Source organism: Cetorhinus maximus, chromosome 10 (genome assembly GCF_964194155.1).
Source record: "Cetorhinus maximus chromosome 10, sCetMax3.hap1.1, whole genome shotgun sequence".
Taxonomy (NCBI): domain Eukaryota; kingdom Metazoa; phylum Chordata; class Chondrichthyes; order Lamniformes; family Cetorhinidae; genus Cetorhinus; species Cetorhinus maximus.
In genome coordinates, this window is record NC_135888.1 from 3,986,318 (window position 1) to 4,005,751 (window position 19,434).

A 19,434-nucleotide genomic window follows, 5' to 3' on the forward strand; every position below is an offset into this window, starting at 1 on the left:
TCCTAGGGCTGTGTGGGCCATGTTGGAGGGCTCTGCATGACATGCATGTCTTGCTCCCGGTCTTGGGAAGGGCAAGGCCTCTCTGGGCAGTGAGAGTCATGCACAGCATGGTGTGCAGGGCATAGTCAGTCTAACCTAAAAAGTTTGGTCCTGGGGGTTAGAGCCATGGTATGGTGAGGCAGATGGCACAGTCTTGGTCAGAGGAGGCATCTGCATCCTGTAAGTCAATAGCTGAAAATTCATGGGGGTGGGGATGGGTATTGGATGGTCTCATGGGGGAGAGTCCCAGAAAGCCAGGGTGCATGTGGCCTCGAGAAGAGGAGGGGTCTGAGCGGCAAAGGGCATGGGGACATCAACATTAAAGGGTTCAGGAGGAGAACAGGAATATCCACATGGATAGTGATGGGTTCAAGGGTAACAAGGGGAAGGCTGGATAGCGAGAAGAGGAAGGGGAATTAGGAGGCAGTGAGGATGCAGGAAGAGGGAAGGGACTTGGTGGGCGATGAGGATGTTGGAAGCTGGTCTCCCAGACGAACGTCAGCAGCAGCACCATTTTCAAGCTCACTTTACAATGACGCAGTTTGACACACAAGCTGGAAAAGAAATCAGTCGGGAAAGGGTCTCGGTCGCGTGGGGGGAGTTCAGCACAGCAAATCTCAGCTGATTGAAGGGGCACTCTCTAACTGTCCTGCTAAAACCGTGGAGAGCATGGCTCTGCTGAGTGCTGGACTCAAGGGTCGAATGCACAATGAACGAGCTTGGCTCCTTCACTAATGTCCCACATTCAGTCGTGAATCCATTAAGTTTAGGTGCTGCGGTGCATATGGTCTTAATTGGCATCTGATCCTTACTGAGGCATGTCAGAGTGGATGAAAACAGAAAATGCTGGAAAAGCTCAGCAGGTCTGACAGCATTTTCTCTGAAGAGTCTGAATGTGCACTTGAAACATTAACTCTGTTTCTCTCTCCACAGACATTGTCAGACCTGCTGAGTTTTTCCAGCATTTTCTGTTTTTATTTCAGATTTCCAGCACCTGCAGTATTTTGCTTTCATGTCAGAACAGATGTAGGGTCCAAAAATCAATGTCCACATCTGCTACACAGAGGCAGCAGGGACCCGACATGCCCCCTTGTTCCAAGTGCTCTGATCATGGCATTTAAGGCATCATGCTTGCAGTCAGGACATAAGTGTAAGGACTGGGTATCCACAGTTATTGTCAAGGCCACTGGAGGACAACCAGCACAAGGCTGACTGTGGCTCTTCTGACCCTAATTAAGACCCTTGTTGTGAATGCACAGTCACGTCTGAGGGGAATGCACCAGGCACCTGTCATCCTCCAGGATGATATCATCCTGCAAGGGCTGGCCTTGGTATGCAATGTGCGGACTGAGGGAAAGTCAAGGGCTGGAAACTGCATTCCCGCCTTGTATCTGGAAAGAGACCATTCCACACGGACCACCATTTATTGCTGAATTGTATCTGTTCACAGATACAAGGAGGAATGAAGAATGCAGGTTGCAATCAATGCTACCTACTTGATAGCTTTGGTTAGTATGAGAAAGGACTGTCGCTGATTGACATAGCTCAGGACCATCACCCTGAGGGACATGAGCCAGTGGGGCCCCAGAAAGTCCCAGAATCCAACAAGAAAGGGCCAAATCTATGACGACATTTGGCACGACCATAGGTCTACAGAAGACGCAGCTCATACCTGGAGATGAGCAAAAGACAGTGCCACAGACACCTTCGCTTGCCTGGGAATGTGATGCCTCATATTTGCCAAATTCTCCATGAGGAACTGACACCACATGAACTTGGAGAGCATACAATGCTGCTAACCATGAAGGTTACTGCCGCACTGAACACTTTTGCCTTGGGATTGTTCCAGGGCTCCACTAGGGAACTTTGTGGTATCTCACAATTGGCAACACACGATGCATAAGGGAGGTGACAGATGCCTTTTCAATAAAGCTTACCATTGCATGCAGTTCCACATGGATGAAGCAAGCCAGACTGCCAGAGCTGTGGGATTCGTTGCGATTTCAGGCTTTCCATAAGTGCAGGATGCCATCAACTGTACAAACGTGGGCTTGAGAGCTCCCTGGCAACAGCCTGTTAGAGTCATTAATAGAAAAGGATTTGACTCTCTGAATATCCAGCTAATTTGTAATCACAGAAAGCAGATCATGCACGTTTGTGCTAAGTACCCAAGGAGCCCACACGACTAGTACCAGGTGCCAAAGATACTTAAGGGAGCTCAGCATTTAGAGGATTGGCTCCTCAGTGATGAGGGGTACCTGAGATCGCAGCACATATCACAGCTCTGGCAGCCTAACTTGCTCAAACATCTACCCACAAGTGCAATTTCAGTTCTCCAGCTGTGCCAAGCAGAACACTACTGCTCCAAAGGGGTACCTTTGCCCCAGTGGCCCACAGCACAGAATCACCAACCTTCAGCTGACTTCTTGGATCTTCAGGGCTTCTTCTTAGCCCTCTTCAAATACCAGGGCTTCACCTGGGTCCATTTTACTTAAAGTCTGCTCCCTGCAGCCCTTTTTATAACTTGGAACCTGTTTCTCTGCTCCTCCCTTTTAATTGAACTTAACTGGGACCTGTTTCTGCCCCCTGCCTTTGTCCCTTACTTGGGACTTCCTGTTGGGGCCTCTGCCTGTCCCCATCCCTTGTCCCTTTCTCTCTGGGATGCTTCTCTTCGGTTTAAAACAGACTCACTGGCTGACTCAAAACTGACTGTTCACTGACCCTTGAGCTAATCTGGTGACCTATCAAAACACTCCAAGAGGGTCCTGCCCTTGTTACTAGGCAGGAACAAATGTAACAAGCAGTGGAACATCCTGTACCTCAAATGTTATAAATCTCCATAGACTGCAAGCTTGCATAGCACACAGAGAAACTGAAAGAATGCATTTCAGAACACCTCACAGAGAGGGAGTCAACAGGATTATTGTCAAACACTCATAACCCTAGCAAAAACAGGAAGGCAGATTATTATCTGAATGGCTATAAATTGAGAGAGGGGAATGTGCAGCGAGACCTGGGTGTCCTCGTACACCAGTCGCTGAAGGTAAGCATGCAGGTGCAGCAGGCGGTAAAGAAGGCAAATGGTATGTTGGCCTTCATAGCCAGAGGATTCGAGTACAGAAGCAGGGATGTCTTGCTGCAATTGTACAGGGCCTTGGTGAGACCACACCTGGAATATTGTGCACAGTTCTGGTCTCCTTATCTGAGGAAGGATGTTCTTGCTATAGAGGGAGTGCAGCGAAGGTTTACCAGACTGATCCCTGGGATGGCAGGACTGACATATGAGGAGAGGTTGAGTCGATTAGGATTATATTCGCTGGAGTTCAGAAGAATGAGGGGGGATCTCATAGAAACCTATAAAATTCTAACAGGACTAGACAGGGTAGCTGCAGGAAGGATGTTCCCGATGGTGAGGGAGTCCAGAACCAGGGGTCACAGTCTGAGGATATGGGACAGACCATTTAGGACTGAGATGAGGAGAAATTTCTTCACCCAGTGAGTGGTGAGTCTGTGGAATTCTTACCACAGAAAATAGTTGAGACCAAAACATTGTATGTTTTCAAGAAGGAGTTAGATATAGCTCTTGGGGTGAAAGGGATCAAAGGGTATGGGGAGAAAGTGGAAGCAGGCCATTGAGTTGGATGATCAGCCATGATCATAATGAATGGCGGAGCAGGCTCGAAGGGCCGAATGGCCTACTCCTGCTCCTAGTTTCTATGTTTCTACATTTGTTAGAAGTCTGCATTGCCTTGGCATTTTGGAGAGATGTGGTCCAGTTGGTTTAGATACAGCAATGATAACTTATTCCCTTCACTCAAGAGATGTGCTAGAGCCTCATTTTCACACCATTACAGTCATCGACATGGTCCAGCTTACAAAGGCCAATCATTTCTAGGAGCCCTAAGTCAATGAGTACATAGTCATGCCACTAATTACGTAGCGATTTGCGTTCTGTGACTTCAGAGGGATTCTGTGAAGTACCATTAGGCAGCCATTCGGGAGCAAGCTATGGTCCTCACAGGTAAGTAGACAGGTTGATCAGGGTGAACACTTACCTCTGGCAACACACACTCATTCCCATTTAGCAGACATTTCAAAAATCACCCAGTGGAACCAACTTCCATCACTCAGCGCCATGTACAGGGAGAGTGGGAACTAAGAAAGGGATAATGTTCAGCCTTAAACACGGAGTTGAAATTACATTGTACGGAGGCATAAAAGGCTATGGTGCTCGATGATGAACACCTACTGTAACCAAAACCTCACGGTCCTAAAATAAACACCATTGCAAGGTGCATTTGGTGAAAAGACTGCAATGTTAGTCGTGACAAATACTTACACCATCCACAAACTACAGACTTCAGTGCAATCAGGATAATCATTATCCTTGATGAACAATTCTCTTGAGGTCACACATTGTCTGCCTAAGGTGCAAGGGTCACATGTGTCTTGTCCAGCCATCATTTTCATATAGGAAGTGCCTTTGTTCATGTCTCAGATGTGGAACTAAAGGTGGTTCACTGTCATGAGAGTGAGTTAGACTTAATGGAATTGAGGGACAAGATGGGAGATAATGGGGGTGCAGGTGGGGTTCATGTTGTACCCTTGAATGAACGCGAGAACTTGCATCCAATCAAACCTGAGACTTGGAGAGGGATAAATGCAAAATATATTTACAGTGGTGCAGATTATGTACAGTGAACAAACACCCATGCCACTATTGTGCATTCAAAACGTTTTAATTTTCCTAACTCTACTGCTATATCTAGGCGCAGCCCTGACATCCACAACAAACGTGGAGGCAGCCTGCTGACTGCTATGTCCTGTTGTCTGAGATGACTTTGGTGGGAAACCTCTGGAGGCCTGAGGTCTTGAGGGCCCCAGCCTGCTAAGGGTCTCCTGCTCTGCGGCAGATGCACCCTCCTCAGCCTGACCTGCTGGAGTTGATGGGATCACAGGCAGAGGGGATTTGGAGTGGGAGGGCACCCTTGGAATGTCCTGGTGGATATCCCTGGCATGTCTGGCTGGTGCCCCTCCTTTCTTAGGGTGCCTGAGGGCCCTTCCCCAACTCCTTGAGGAGAAGGGGCACCTGAAGGAAGGTTGAGTTGCCCCACCCCCTCTCGCCTAGCCACTGCTAGAATACACCCATGGCCAGAGCGATGGTGTGCAAATCAGAGCGCAAATCCAACAGAAACTGCTGGACCTGGGACTCCAAGATGGCCGTCACCCTTCCCAAGGAGACTTCAATGTGCTTGCATGCCGGAGCCAGATCAGGTAGAACATGGACGGACTCTTCCATCCTTTGTTCCAGTCTGGTGATGGCCTCTGACAACTCTGCCTGTTCCCCTGCCTGTCATTGCATCTCCGGCATTTCTCTCAGGGCCGACTGTAGAGGCTTGTCATTAGACTCGGACTATCCAGGGGCCTGGTCTCCAGTAGTCCTCCTTGGCTGTCACTGCCTCCGCCTGCTGAGGACACGTATTTGTGAGGTGATCACCAGATTGTGACCCCCGAACCTACTCCAGAACTAGGACCCACCGAGGTGTGTGTATCCGCACTGGTGGAGGCTGCAGGCGGACAGAGTGACGAATCTTCAACAGATGCTTCCTCTGCCTCCGCAGCTGAGGTGCTCTGGGGGCTGGAGCTGAGGCGCTTGTTGTAACTCTTCCTCTGCCTTTTCCTGGTTGGTGGCTGGAATAGAGAGGAGGGATAATTAGTGATTGACTAGGCAGGTTCCTACAATACAGGTCACTCACAGGCATTGTCCACATGTGGCCAAGGTATATTGGATGGCCCCTCACGAGCTTGTTGAGGGAGGCTGATCTCACCTTTTGCGCAGGAGCGATCACTATCCTCTCCAACGAGCTCTGCTGCCTGTTCCAAAATGGAAAATTCCGCCCTACACCTTCGTTACAATGCTGTTGTTTCCTTGCAAAATGTTTCACAGTGAGAACACTAAACCAGTACCAGGATTTATCTGATCCAGTGCTGAGATTATCAAAACCGTATTCATGAAATCATAGAATGGTACAGCATGAAAGGAGGCCATTCGGCCCATCATAACCTGTGCTGGCCCTTTGAAAGAATTATCCAGGTAGTTCCATAGCTGAGTGTATTTTTCCTGTTCAAGTGCACATCCAATCCCTTTTGGAAATCATTTTTCTACCAGCATTTCAGGCATTGAATTCCAGACAATGACAATAACCGAAACTGAAAATGCTGGAAAAACTCGGCAGGTCTAACAGGTCTTCGAGTCACACGGAGTCGAAATGTTAACTCCGTTTTTCTCTCCACAGATGCTGCTGGGCCTGCTGAGTTTTTCCAACATTTTCTGTTCTTGTTCCGGATTTCCAGCATCTGCAGTATTTTGCTTTTATCCAGACAGTAGCAACTTGCTGTGAACCAGCAACATTTTAGTCCAGGCACCACCACCAGCTTTGTTGGTTCCTTATCACATGGTGCTGAAAAATAGTACTAAAGCCACATTATTTACACAACAATTAATAGCCGCAGTTCAGCACTAAAGTAAATGTGCTGGTATAGCTTATATATCAGCACAGCCGCGTCCCAGACTATCAACAAAACTAGTTTATAGAGATGGGAAGCCTTTGGGGTCTGAATAATGCTCTAATATAATGTGCAAGCCAAACTTAGATGGGAAGTTTTCCCAAACAGTAAATATTTGTTTGTATATTCATCGAAAATGCAGATTTCCGAACAGATAGTGTCATTTTTCAGGGCTGAAGTCTCAGGCCACCCCCCCTAAATCACAGCTCCTGTCATGTCCTATTGAATCACTTCAGAATGCATAGGACAGTGCTCTTCACTGTGAAGAATTTAAAAAAAACATTTTCACACAGCGAGTGGTTCGAGTCTGGAATGCGCTGACTGGAAGTGTGGGGGAGGCAGGTTCAACCGAGGCATTCAAGAGGGCATTAGATGATTACTTGAATAGAAACAATGTGCAGGGGTACGGGGAAGAAGCCGGGTACGGGTAACAAGAGTACGAGAAGCAAGGGTATGGGTGATTCCGATTCTGACATCACTAAAGTAACAGCAGCAAGGCCCAACTTAGAAGAACCTCTGTGTAGGTAAGAAAGCTGACATTTTTCAAAAACACCACACACAATTCCAGTGACACTATCACATTATTGTAACGTTTGGGGTACTTTCAACAAATTGTACAACTTTTGAATGCTCCCTCTCTCTTTAAATAGGTTCTTGGAAATTTCTGAAATTAAATGTGAGACACCAAGGACGGGATTTTCTGGCCCCCACATGGCAAATTCACGTCCCAGGTCAACAGACCATTTTCTGATCCGTCCAATTATCTGTCCTGCCCACTATAATTCCCAGGGTGAGCAGCACCAGAAAATTTAGGCACAAAAGTCTTGTCAGTTTTTCAAGTACATCTATTTTTGCTCTCTACCCCTGTGCCTTATAATTTGGGGTCTTAATAATTAAGCTGTTGAATTTCAATAAAAGTTCATAATTCAAAGAAAGTATCAAAATCTGAGTCCTATTGCTCCTGCCTTGTCCCTGTTCGGTTCCTGTCCAGGTTGGAACTTAGCAAATGGTGATAACTTTGCTCAGTGGGGAATGAAGGGATGAGCAGGAAGATAATCTAATGCAAGAAGGGTTTACTTCCCTTTCCTAGACTTCTTTGTGCCTGACATCGTTCTTTACCATTAGAAGTTCAACACATAGCTTTTCACTGTATGTGTCAACATGTCCGGGTCATGTGAAGGTGCTCAAATGATAACTCAATTTGCAGACTACTAAGAATTTGTTATGCAACAAGATTTTTAATTATTCTCTTTTTTTTTTGAAAAGGAGAGCGCTGCACATTAAACATTGATGAATGTGAGTCTGGTCCTTGTATGAATAAAGGCACTTGTGAAGATCAAAACAATGGATTCCAATGTCATTGTACACCTGGATTTACAGGTAATAGTTCCAGTGTTTCTGATCATTTTCTTCCCACCGCTCCTTACTCTTTACTGGGAAATGTTTCCCTAGCTGTGAGATGCCTAAGTGACTGTCGTTTATGTGCGAGTCTCAGAGTCAGGTTCACTAGCAGTATAGGACGTTCAGCATATCACTTTCCAGAGGTAAAGGGACAATAAGTGACCTGCCAACGTGCTTTTCCATCAGTTTAACGTTAAGTTGTCTTTTCTCCATTCCTCCATTTCACCCAGCTGCTTGAGTGAAAACACTTTGCGGTGATCCACACACATCCTTGATGAACAGCCCTTCAGTAATTGCTTTTTAAAATATACACTTTGGGTTTTTTTTTCAAGAATAAACGATTAAGTTTTCATTCTTACTGGTTTGGAACCATAGAAAAGTTACAGCACAGAAGGAGGCCATTCGGCCCATCTTGTCCATGCCAGCCCGAGGACACCCAGGTGCCCTTTCTAATCCCACCTTCCTGCACCCGGCCCATAGCCCTGCAGCTTACAGCACTTAAGGTGCAGATCCAGGTACTTTTTAAAAGAGTTTAGAGTTTCTGCCTCTACCACCAACTTGGGCAGCGAATTCCAGACACCCACTAACCCTCTGCGTAAAAAAGTTCTTCCTCATGTCCCCCCTACACCTTCTGCCACTTATCTTGAATCTATGTCCCCTGGTTCTTGAATTCTCCACCAAGGGAAACAATTTTATCCTCTCCACTCTATCTATTCCCCTCATAATTTTGTACACCTCAATCAATTCACCTCTCAGCCTTCTTTGTTCTAAGGAAAATAACCCCAACCTATCCAATTCGTCCTCATAGCTACACTTTTCTAACCCCGGCGACATTCTTGTAAACCTCCTCTGCACCCTCTCCAGAGCTATTACGTCCTTCCTGTAATGTAGTGACCAGAACTGCACACAATACTCCAGTTGTGGCCTCTCCAGTGTTTTATACAATTCCAACATTATATCCTTACTTTTATATTCTATACCTCTGCCAATGAAGGAGAGCATTCCATTTGCCTTCTTTACAACCTTGTCTACTTGAACTGCTGCCTTCAGGGACCTGTGTACTTGTACACCAAGATTTCTCACTTCATCTACCCCTCTTAGTATATTCCCATTTATTGTGTAATCCCTGTAACTGTTTGACCTCCCTAAATGTATGATCTCACACTTCTCTATGTTAAAATCAATCTGCAACTTTCCTGCCCACTCCACCAACCCATCTATATCGTTTTGGAGATTATAGCTATCCTCTACACTATCTACTACTCGGCCAATCTTTGTGTCATCTGCAAATTTCCCAATCGTGCCCCCCACGTTCACGTCCAAATCATTAATATATAACACAAACAGCAAGGGACCCAACACCGAGCCCTGTGGAACACCACTTGAGACAAATTTCCATTCGCAAGCACATCCATCGACCATTACCCTTTGTTTCCTGTTACAAAGCCAACCTTTTATCCAGTTTGCCACATTACCCTGAATCCCATGGGCTTTTACTTTCCTGACCAATCTGCCATGTGGGACCTTGTCAAATGCCTTGCTAAAATCCATGTACACAACATCCACTGCACTACCTTCATCAACCCTTCTTGTCACTTCCTCAAAGAATTCAATCAAATTTGTGAGGCAAGACCTTCCTTTGACAAATCCATGCTGACCATCCCTGACTAGTCCATGCCTTTCCACATGACAGTTAATCCTATCCCTCAGGATTGATTCTACTAATTTGCTCACCACCGATGTAAGACTAACTGGCCTATAATTGTTTGATATTTCCTTTGATCCCTTTTTAAACAATGGAACTACGTTTGCATTTCTCCAGTCCTCCGGTACCTCCCCTGTATCTAGTGAAGAATGGAAAATCATCCTCAGAGCATCTGCTATCTCCTCCCTGACTTCCTTCAGCAGCCTCAGAAACAATCCATCAGGCCCTGGTGACTTATCGACTTTCAAGGATTTCAACCCTTCGAGTACTTCCTCTCTCTTTATGACTATCCCGTCCAATATCTCGCAGTGTTCCTCCTGGACTACTATATCTACATCCTCCCTTTCCTTTGTAAACACGGAGACAAAATATTCATTCAAAACCCTTCCCACAGTCTCTGCATCTACACACAAGTTTCCATCTTCTTCTCTGATAGGTCCCACTTTAAACTCTCAATTTGGACATTTGGACATTTCTCTTAGTAATAAGCCACAAAAAACAGTGCTGGGTTACAGCACTGTGACTCCTCAAAATAATCTAATACAGATTTTAAAATTCAGCAACGGCCAGAAACATAATCAATTTGCAGATCTATGCAAACTACAAGCATCAGTAGCTAACTCTGAACCTTGTTGCATGGCAACATCGCTCTGTAAGAAAATCTGAGCCTTACAGATGACAGTTTTTTAAAAGACAGAGGTTACTTAACTTAGGGAATTTACCATTCCACAATATATTGTAGTTTAAATAAAAGACAATTCATCTTTGACTTTGAAAGATTTTCAAAAATCTATTCTCACTGCCTGAAAGTAAATCGGGCAAAGTGTAACATCTGGAGAAATAACTGCATCCAGTACAGTTTTCAGTGTGTGTTGTAAGTGGAGCAGTGGTATAAGAGCTGCATACAGAATTCAGCATGAATTCAGGGTAGTGACTGTGCTGTTTAACTAAGAGGCTAAAATAAACTGGCTGACAAATAAATGTTAGAACAAGGGTACATCATGCAGTTAGTCATCTTTCATTGGTTACAGCTTGAGGGTGTTCACATACAAAACATTTCCCTTGGATAGTCTTAAATTATTAAACAATTGAATGCATCCTGGGTTTTTTTTTAGTGCCAGAATATATATCTTGAAATGAAGTTGGTCAAATATATACTCTTCTGCAGCTAGGAAGTTGGCTTATTTAATGCTCAGGACCGCAGGCATCAAACCTCAGCAAAAATAACCATTCCGCAGACATGTGGACCAAACGGGCCACTAAAAGAAAGTACAGAGCAAGTATAGAAGGTTTCTTGTAACTGGCAGTCATTTGGTAAATTACGTGAGGCACCCATTTCCACATTTACAATGTTATTCTTTTACTTGACAGCTTGCCAGTTGGTAGAATTTCGAATAATTAACAGCAATCAGGGTAAAAATGTTCACTCCTTCTGTGAGGAAAAATTCTCCCATTTTGCAAGTTAAGACTGCTGCTCCTATTCACCTTTCTGCATCAGGGGATTGTTCAGTGACTGCCCAGGTATCACCCTGCAACTGTGCAAAAAGGTGCACGCAAGCAACCGGGCTTCTATGGACAAATACCCGAACCTTATTAGGTGCTTCCCTTGATGACCTATATCCCATTACTTCATAGCACAATTCATTAATATACCAAGATTCTTGGCTGGCTGAACTACCTTCAGCAGCCACTATTTTTTTTTTTCTGTAATTGGTAATTGAAGCTTAAAAACTGCGAAACTATTGATGTTTCAAACTCTTTGATCATTGCTCATTTGAAGCTGACATGCAAGGAAATATTCTTTTTTCCTTGTGTAATGCTGGGCCCCAGTACTTCACAAGTTTGTGCAGGAAGTATTTCTTCTATGGGTGCATTTTAGATATTTGATTCTTGGGATTGAAAACAGCCGACTTTGGTCTAGGTTCCAAGGGTTTTCACTCAGCTTAAATGAGAACTCAAGCTACACAAGCAGTGCGTTGCTCTCACTAAATACAAAATTAGCAATTCCTACCACATGTCCCGTGTCAAGTAACAATTTGGAAAATAGATTATTCGATGGGTAGTTAAACCTTCTATTCACAGCATTGTCGTGATTCACCTTAATGAACATAGATACAAGTCAATGCAGTGCCCATCATAAGACCTTAAGACCATAAGACATAGGAGCAGAAATTAGGCCATTCGGCCCATCGAGTCTGCTCCGCCATTCAATCATGGCTGATAAGTTTCTCAACCCCATTCTCCCGCCTTCGCCCCGTAACCTTTGATCCCCTGACCAATCAAGAACCTATCTATCTCGGTCTTAAATACACTCAGTAAATACACTCATTTCCTGATGGACAGTGAAGGACTAGAGAAACATTCGGTGTCGTAAATTATACATATAATCAAACAAGATTAATAATATCAATCTAGTAGATAATTCAGTCTCTGTAATTAATGTAAAACTTTATAGTTCCATCTGGACAGTTGACAATACTTCTTGCAATGATGTGGTATTTCTGATGTTTTTATTGAGAACACCAGTTGCTCTCTGCTGAGATTTCTAATGCCGCATTCCGGCAAAGGATGGTTGGTTACTGACCTTTGTTCCAAATTTGGCTTACAGTTGTGGAAGTTGAGCAAAATTTGGTAATGAGAAAATACAAGACACTAAAATACAAGGGTCACATTTTTTTAGTTTTACAAAACAATTTTTGAAAGGACTTTGGTGTAACTGAATAAACAGCAGCAGGTGGTTTCGTCGCACTGACCCCTCTCGTAAATTCAGTGGGCTGAATGAATGTGCGTGGGAGCGGAGCTGACAGCACAATAATAGAGGCTAATCTTCTCTGCTGTGTAAATTAGTGCAGCCGTGGCCACGCTGTTTAAACTTCTGGTTGCTGCTTATTACATCAAATTAGCATCACAGAACCATCGAAAAGTTCCAGAAACATTGCAGTTGAGAAACACAGCAAATCAAAGAGTAGGACTTCAGATCTCTACTGAGTCAGAATCTGATCAGACTTTAAAGCTTTGACTGAATGCCCCCATGCTGACCAATTTCAGATGGAACAGATTATGATTAAGTTAACCCCTGACCCAAGGCAGTTGAGTCCATGGATTTAGGGAAGCTGATAATGACTATAAAATAAGGGCTTGAATCAGCATAAAATATATTCAGCAAACAGTTTTACATCATAACAAGATGAAATAGACTCCCCCAATTGAACGGAGGTAACGTTGCTTTTGAAGTTTTGTTTCGTTTTAAAATGTTGAGCTTATTATCTATGGAAAATTAAAATTGGCAACGTGCTGAGTGTAGCAATATCTGGTGAAGGTTCAGGTTCAGTTGAACTAAGTAATTCGCGTTTTAAGCAGTAATACAGCATTTGCGAGACACTGCATGTGGGCATGACATGATTTACAATTTGCTCCATCCCAGAACGACACCATTTGTAACACACTGTGTGAGAGCATGGTACCATCACTGCATAATGATAAATACTGGACAGTTTTGTTCAAAAAAAAAAGGCCCAAAAAAGAGAGCAAGCAAATTGACTGATTTCGATGTCCAACCTCAGTACAGGTTGCAAGCTCACGCTGTGCCAGACTCTGGATAGATTTCATATCATAACCAGGTCAAAAGATGGCACACCCTGTAGAAACGTGAGGGGCGATTTTAACTATGACCCATGTTGTAAAATGGGCAATGTTGAATTATCGTCAACTTTACACCCAAAGTAAAAATGATTCCCATGGCATTCTGGAGGAAAGGAGAAAATTAGTTATCATCCGGCCCCATTTAACTTGAACAGTAACCGTTCCTAACTAGTCATGGGCACTAAGGCTTTCTCTTGTGAACTTATAGATCACTTTGCCTGTTCTTATGTTTGGTATCAAGGCCTGTTCCATTGCGTACTTATTATTACAAAACATTACTGATATCATAATGCCTCATGAAGTACTGTGTGCCGGAAGACTTTGGTTAAGTAGACATTATGGAATATTTTATGCAAGAATCAATGTATCATGAAAATATATTTTCCCAGGGTATTAGATTTCCCCAAAGTTGTGTTTTCAGCTCTTAAATTTGTAATAGTGTTTCACACTGCTCTGCTTACAGAGGAGAGAGATGTCTTTAGCTATTTGCATCTACAAGTTTTGAAAATGAAGGTTTTGCTGATAAAATTATGGGCTTTGGATCCTGCAGCCCTGCTAGTCTAGATTTAATTTTCCATTTACTGAGGGTATTTAAACATAAACTCCTGCTGCTGATGTTCCTGCTAACCATTTGCGTTTAGTATAGAATATTTTGAATGTTTTGCAGGAATAAAACACAAATGATGATTCAGAATGTACTTACATAAGGCTCCAATGCTCTTACCTTCTAAAAATTAAACTTCAACACTTTAGAGGCTTTTCAGTCACTGTTATCGAGAAGTATGCACCTTCTTCCAGACTTTAAGAAATCTACAATGTTGAATATTGTGAAGAGGGTAAGGACATAGAGTCTGACTTGCATTTGAACCTATAACGAAACTAAAACTTATGTATTTTGAGAAAAGTTGTAAGAATGCGGATGGCACAACAAAATGAAAATGTTCAGTCCTTATCACGTAGAAAGCATCCATAGTTTACAAAATGATTGTTTACATCGATGTTACCTATGGTTTCCACGACCAGATCCCCACTTCTGCTGTGTGGACTTAGGAACATAAAAACAGCAAAGGAGCCGTTTGGCTCGTCATGCACATTTTGAAGGAAACAGCTCCTATGTTGTGATTAGCCATGTGATGCCTTTGTTTTTACTAGTCCTGTTTTCAGGATCTGAGGCTCAGTAGGGCAGGAATTGGTGAGGGGGAAGGGAGCCAGACATGACAGCTCAATTAAAAATTAGGGAGTGATTGCTGTGCTGCAGCTTTCCTGATTGACATTGTGCGTGAGGTTTGGTTGCCACCTGATAGGCACAGTGGATTGAGTCTTTTTATTTGGGAAAAAAAAGAGCTTCATAACCAAGTGAACAAGGGAAATTACAGAACAATCTTCAATCCACTGACGCAGCTTAGAACAGTCCACTGGAACAACTCCGTAGCTCAAGCACAGAGGATACAAGACCATTTTTTCTGTGACTTGTGTTAACCCACAAGTGGAGCCTATTAACTTACCCAATGAACTAAACACGCAGGGTAGAACAAACCAATTAAAGATAAAATACAGGCGAGCCCAGTGTGTAGTTAGTTCCACAATACACCATGCCTGTTGCACCTTGCAAACCTGAAGTTGGAACCCGTACCTTGAAAAGTGCAACCCTAAAATGAGATGGCTGTAGCAGTCTAAAGTTCTTTCGTGTCTCTCTAACTTATTTCCTTAGTTTAGCCAGGCCCTATAAGTTCAAAGAAAAATTAGGTCAAATATATATATTGCTGTCACAATAGTGATAGTAATATATAACATGCAGGAACGAGAGGAAACAAGCTTTCTTCATGTCAGTACCGATAGGAGCCAGCTGGGTAGGGATAAAGAGGAGGCGGATTACTGGCGAGACCAACTTATATTAAAGTGCAGCCCTCTCTATATTGGTTGGTTTAATTACTAATCGCTTTTGCCTGACTGGCACCAGGGTAGCACAAACACACTCAGTGTTTAGTTATGGTCAGGCACTTGTACAAATGCAGAGAGGAAACCCACAATGAAATCTTTCCTTTCTCAAGTGTTCTTTTGTGGACTTTTTCTCATCACAGGTAACTGGTGTCATCGTTATTTGATTTTACATTTAAGGCTGCCTTTTTGTTGAAGCTTAATTTTAACCTGTTATTACAGCTTAACGGGGCATATAGTGTTCCAGGAAAGATATGCTCGAAAGGAAATCTGCAGTTGCTTTAGTTTTAAATCCAATCCATCCAAGCTTTTTTTTTTCCAAGATTTTGCTGGAAGTTCGATTTTTGTTTTTTATTCAAATTTGTGTTTAGAGCAACATGAGGTAATTTTTCAGGATCTTCAAAAATAATCCCAGATGATCTCAATTGCAAAATAACTACCTTTGGACTAATTTAAACACAAATCACCTTAATCGAGAGCCAGCGCGTTTTCTGTGGAGTATTGATTGATTCAGTTTTAAAATTGAAACTTATTTAAAAGTTTTGTTTGTCTGAACTGTGAACTAGTGTTCAGTATAAATTTAGAATATTGTATCAATATTCCACTTGTTCAACATTGAGCTACACTGCACTATTTCACATGTGTAGAAGTGTAAAAGACTGGTAATATATTCCATGTGAACATTGAATTTCTTTTACAGTTTACAAAATTTGGCTGATTTTCCAAGCACGGATGACTTTTTGTTGGCTTTTTCTGAAATGGGAAAGGAGGTTCTGTAGGGAAGGGGGTATCCAGTAGGAAGGGGAGAATCTGGTGGCGTTAAATGTTTATGGCTCTTTTTTTAAAAAAACGCTACATGGTACTGAGGAGATTTTGTGCAATTTAGATATTTGAAATGCTTACTTTTAAAGTTTATAACATGAATACTTGCTTTATGTCACTGAAAATCTCAACGCAGGGAGGATGGATAAAAAAAATGATTTAGCATAAAACCTACACTGCTTAAAAACGCCAGCAGCAAATACGAATGGAAGGAAGGGATCAGAAAGGGCTCGGAGAGCCATTTGTTAGGAGAGGGAATGGAGGCTAGGGAAGTTACACTATAGAGTCCCACATAGCCACAAGTGCGATGAAACCTGGGTTCATTGTCCTTTCGCTTCTAGAACCTGCCATCATACTAACCCCTAGGGCAGAATTTTGCCTTTGGTCGGCGGGCTCAGCGGGGGTGAGCGGAGGCGTTCGGGAAGCTTACCGCCGCGGGTGATTGGCACCGCGCCACGACTTCACGCTGGCGTGAAATGTCAAGCGCTGCCTGTGCGGGAGGGGGTGGGGGGGGGAAGAGGGCGAGCGGGCCCAAGCGTGAACTTCATGCATGTGTGTGAGCGAGCGCTTCGTAATCTCCCTGTTGACTCCGGCCCTGCCAACCAAACGATTGCGCAGCTGCGTGTTGACGTTGGCACGCTTGGCTGACCTCAACGTGCGTCGTTTCACACTCGAGCGGGTCAGACGCGTGCCCACCTGCCGGGTGAAAACTCCTGCTCCTAGTTTTCCCTTCTTTCATGACTCAGACGCTGCTCTGACACTGGCTGCCCTCGGTCTCAGTGACCATTCATCGTGTATCAGACTGGATAATACAAACAGCCAGTCTGATAACGACATGGAGAGGGATGGATCAGACCCATTACCATTTTTGCCCTCGCCTGAAAAACCACAGGTCAGAAATCTGAGCAAAGAGCCAGGGACTATACCTGGGACCTGACTAGTATCATTCACATAAAAAAAAAATAAAAAGCTTAATAGAATGTTAACCTTTTTAACTAAGGGACTGGAATATAAAGGGGAGGAAGTTTTGCTACAGGTATACTAAGTCCTGATTAGATTATATCTGAAGTACTGTGTATAGTTCTGGGCACACATACAGTGGCCTTAAGAGGCTGACACTAGGGATCTAAGGGTTATAGTATCAGGACAGAATACATAAACTAGGCTTGTATTCCCTGGAATATATGTGGTTAAGTAGTGATTTGGTTGATATTTTTAGGATTTTGGAAGGAACTGATATGGCAGATAGCAAGAAACTTTTACTGCAGTTGGGCTAGTCTAGGACAAAGGAACATAACCTTAACATCAAAGTCAGGGGCTCCAGCAGAGAAATTAGGAAGCATTTCTTCATGTAAAGGGTGGCAGGAATGTGGAACTCTTCCACAAAAAGCAGTAGACGCTAGCTCAATTAATAATTTTAAATTTGAGATTGATAGATTTTTGCCAAAACATGTGTATAAAAGGATATGAAGCCAAGGCAGGTTAGTGGAGGTAAGGTACAGATCAGTCACAATCTCACTGAATGCAGAACAGGCTCATGGAGCTGTTCCTATGTTCTGGCTAGAACATTTCAGTAAAAGAGTGTCAATGAGAAATAAAGGAAATTGAAAACTTTGGTTGAAACACAGCGCCGATGAATAGGGCAAAGGTTTACTTTTATTATGTTTTGAACAAAAAGTAAATCAATCACAGGCAGTTATTCAGATCCCTGGGGGTACAAGTCACCAGCACAAAACTGACCTAACAAAGGAAATGTTGATGTAGATTCTTCAACAATATAAATGAAAGAGATGGATGAAGTGTTTATTGATGCGCTGTAACATCTGAATAAAAGGAATGATCTGAATGTTGCTATGCTTGTTCCACAAACAGTACTGTTCCCCTCTAAAGGGCCTCCTGAGGGCCGGAATACAATTATAAGTTCTTGTGGGTTCCACTGGATAGCAAGATTAATTGTGTAAACATGTTTTTAAAAATCGTAAATGTGTAATGTTTTAACTATTAAAAATACTATATCACTCTCAATGCTGCGTAATTGTCAGCCTAGCAGGACTTGAGCTCTCAGCTTTCTGTCTCAGATATAACAATGCCAACAACTGAGTCAGGATGCCCTTACATCTAGATGTCAATGGGGCACCTTACGCAATCTAGATTACAAACGTCAAAGGACTTGCTAATCACTCAAAAGAAGCTGTAATTTAATCTTGGCACTACACTGGCTCCCAGTTGAGCAACACCTTGGTTTCAAAATTCTCATCCTGTTTGGTGTACAATAAGGATCTCAAAATCGATTCATAGGGGCACAATTTGCCAATGAAGCCTAGTGAAGATTGAGGTAATGAAAGTGAAGAGTTTTGAGCAACAGCATTCTGAATGTGTTGCAGTTTGTGGAGGATTGATGCAAGGAGGCCATGAGAGACATCAAGTCTGGAGGCAACTCACCAAGGTTCCTTCGACAGCACTTTCCAAGCCCGTGACCTCTACCATCTAGAAGGACAAGGGCAGCAGATGCATGGGAACATCGCCACTTGCAAGTTCCCCTCCAAGCCACACACCTTCCTGACATGGAACTATATTGCCGTTCCTTCACTGTTGCTGGGTCAAAATCCTGGAACTCCCTTCCTAATAGCACTGTGGGTTAACCTACACCACATGGACTACAGCGGTTCAAGAAGGCAGTTCACTGCCACCTTCTCAAGGGTAAATAGGGATGGGCAATAAATGCTGGCCTAGCCAGCAAGGCCCACATTTAAAATCAATTTTAAAAAAACATGGATTAGGATCTCAGGTAGCAGAAGAGCTGGGATGAAGACAGGTAATAATAAAGGACATTGATGATTAAGGGAATTATAGAGAAGGAAACTCAGTTTGGGATCATGTGGACCTACACCTGCAGACCTAGCCCACACTGGCAATCAGGGAGATTGATGATGTTAAGGACAAAGACTCAGAGGCTAAAAATGAAGAGTTCGGTCCAACTTACTAAATTTTGACTCCGTGAACAGTTAAATATTGGACAGTCGATTGGAGAGTCAAGCAACAATCTTGGAATCATCAGGGGAATCATCAGATGATGCCAACTGTTAGATTACTGAGCCTCAATTGTCTGAAAAGCTGACCTTTGGAAGCAGTTTTCAGCTGAACAAAACTCATTATTTTTAAACTTGCGTCTGACCAACAATATGGAGAAGGGACCATGGGGATGGATGAAAATCACAGAATCTCACAGTGCTGAAGAGGCCCTTCGGCCCATCGAGTCTGCACCAACACGTGAGAAACACCTGACCTACCTACCTAATCCCATTTACCAACACTTGGCC

The 19,434-nt window shown here is 43.4% G+C and overlaps 1 protein-coding gene across 2 annotated transcripts in view; it reads left to right on the top strand.

Annotated features, from left to right (window-relative positions):
* LOC144685409 (protein crumbs homolog 2-like) overlaps nt 1–19,434 on the top strand; it is a 180,025-nt gene that overhangs the window by 122,639 nt on the left and 37,952 nt on the right. For both annotated transcript variants that reach the window (XM_078549847.1, XM_078549846.1), the window contains exon 6: nt 7,873–7,986. In XM_078549847.1, the coding sequence (XP_078405973.1) occupies nt 7,873–7,986 (114 nt within the window). The remainder of the gene's footprint in view (nt 1–7,872; nt 7,987–19,434) is intronic.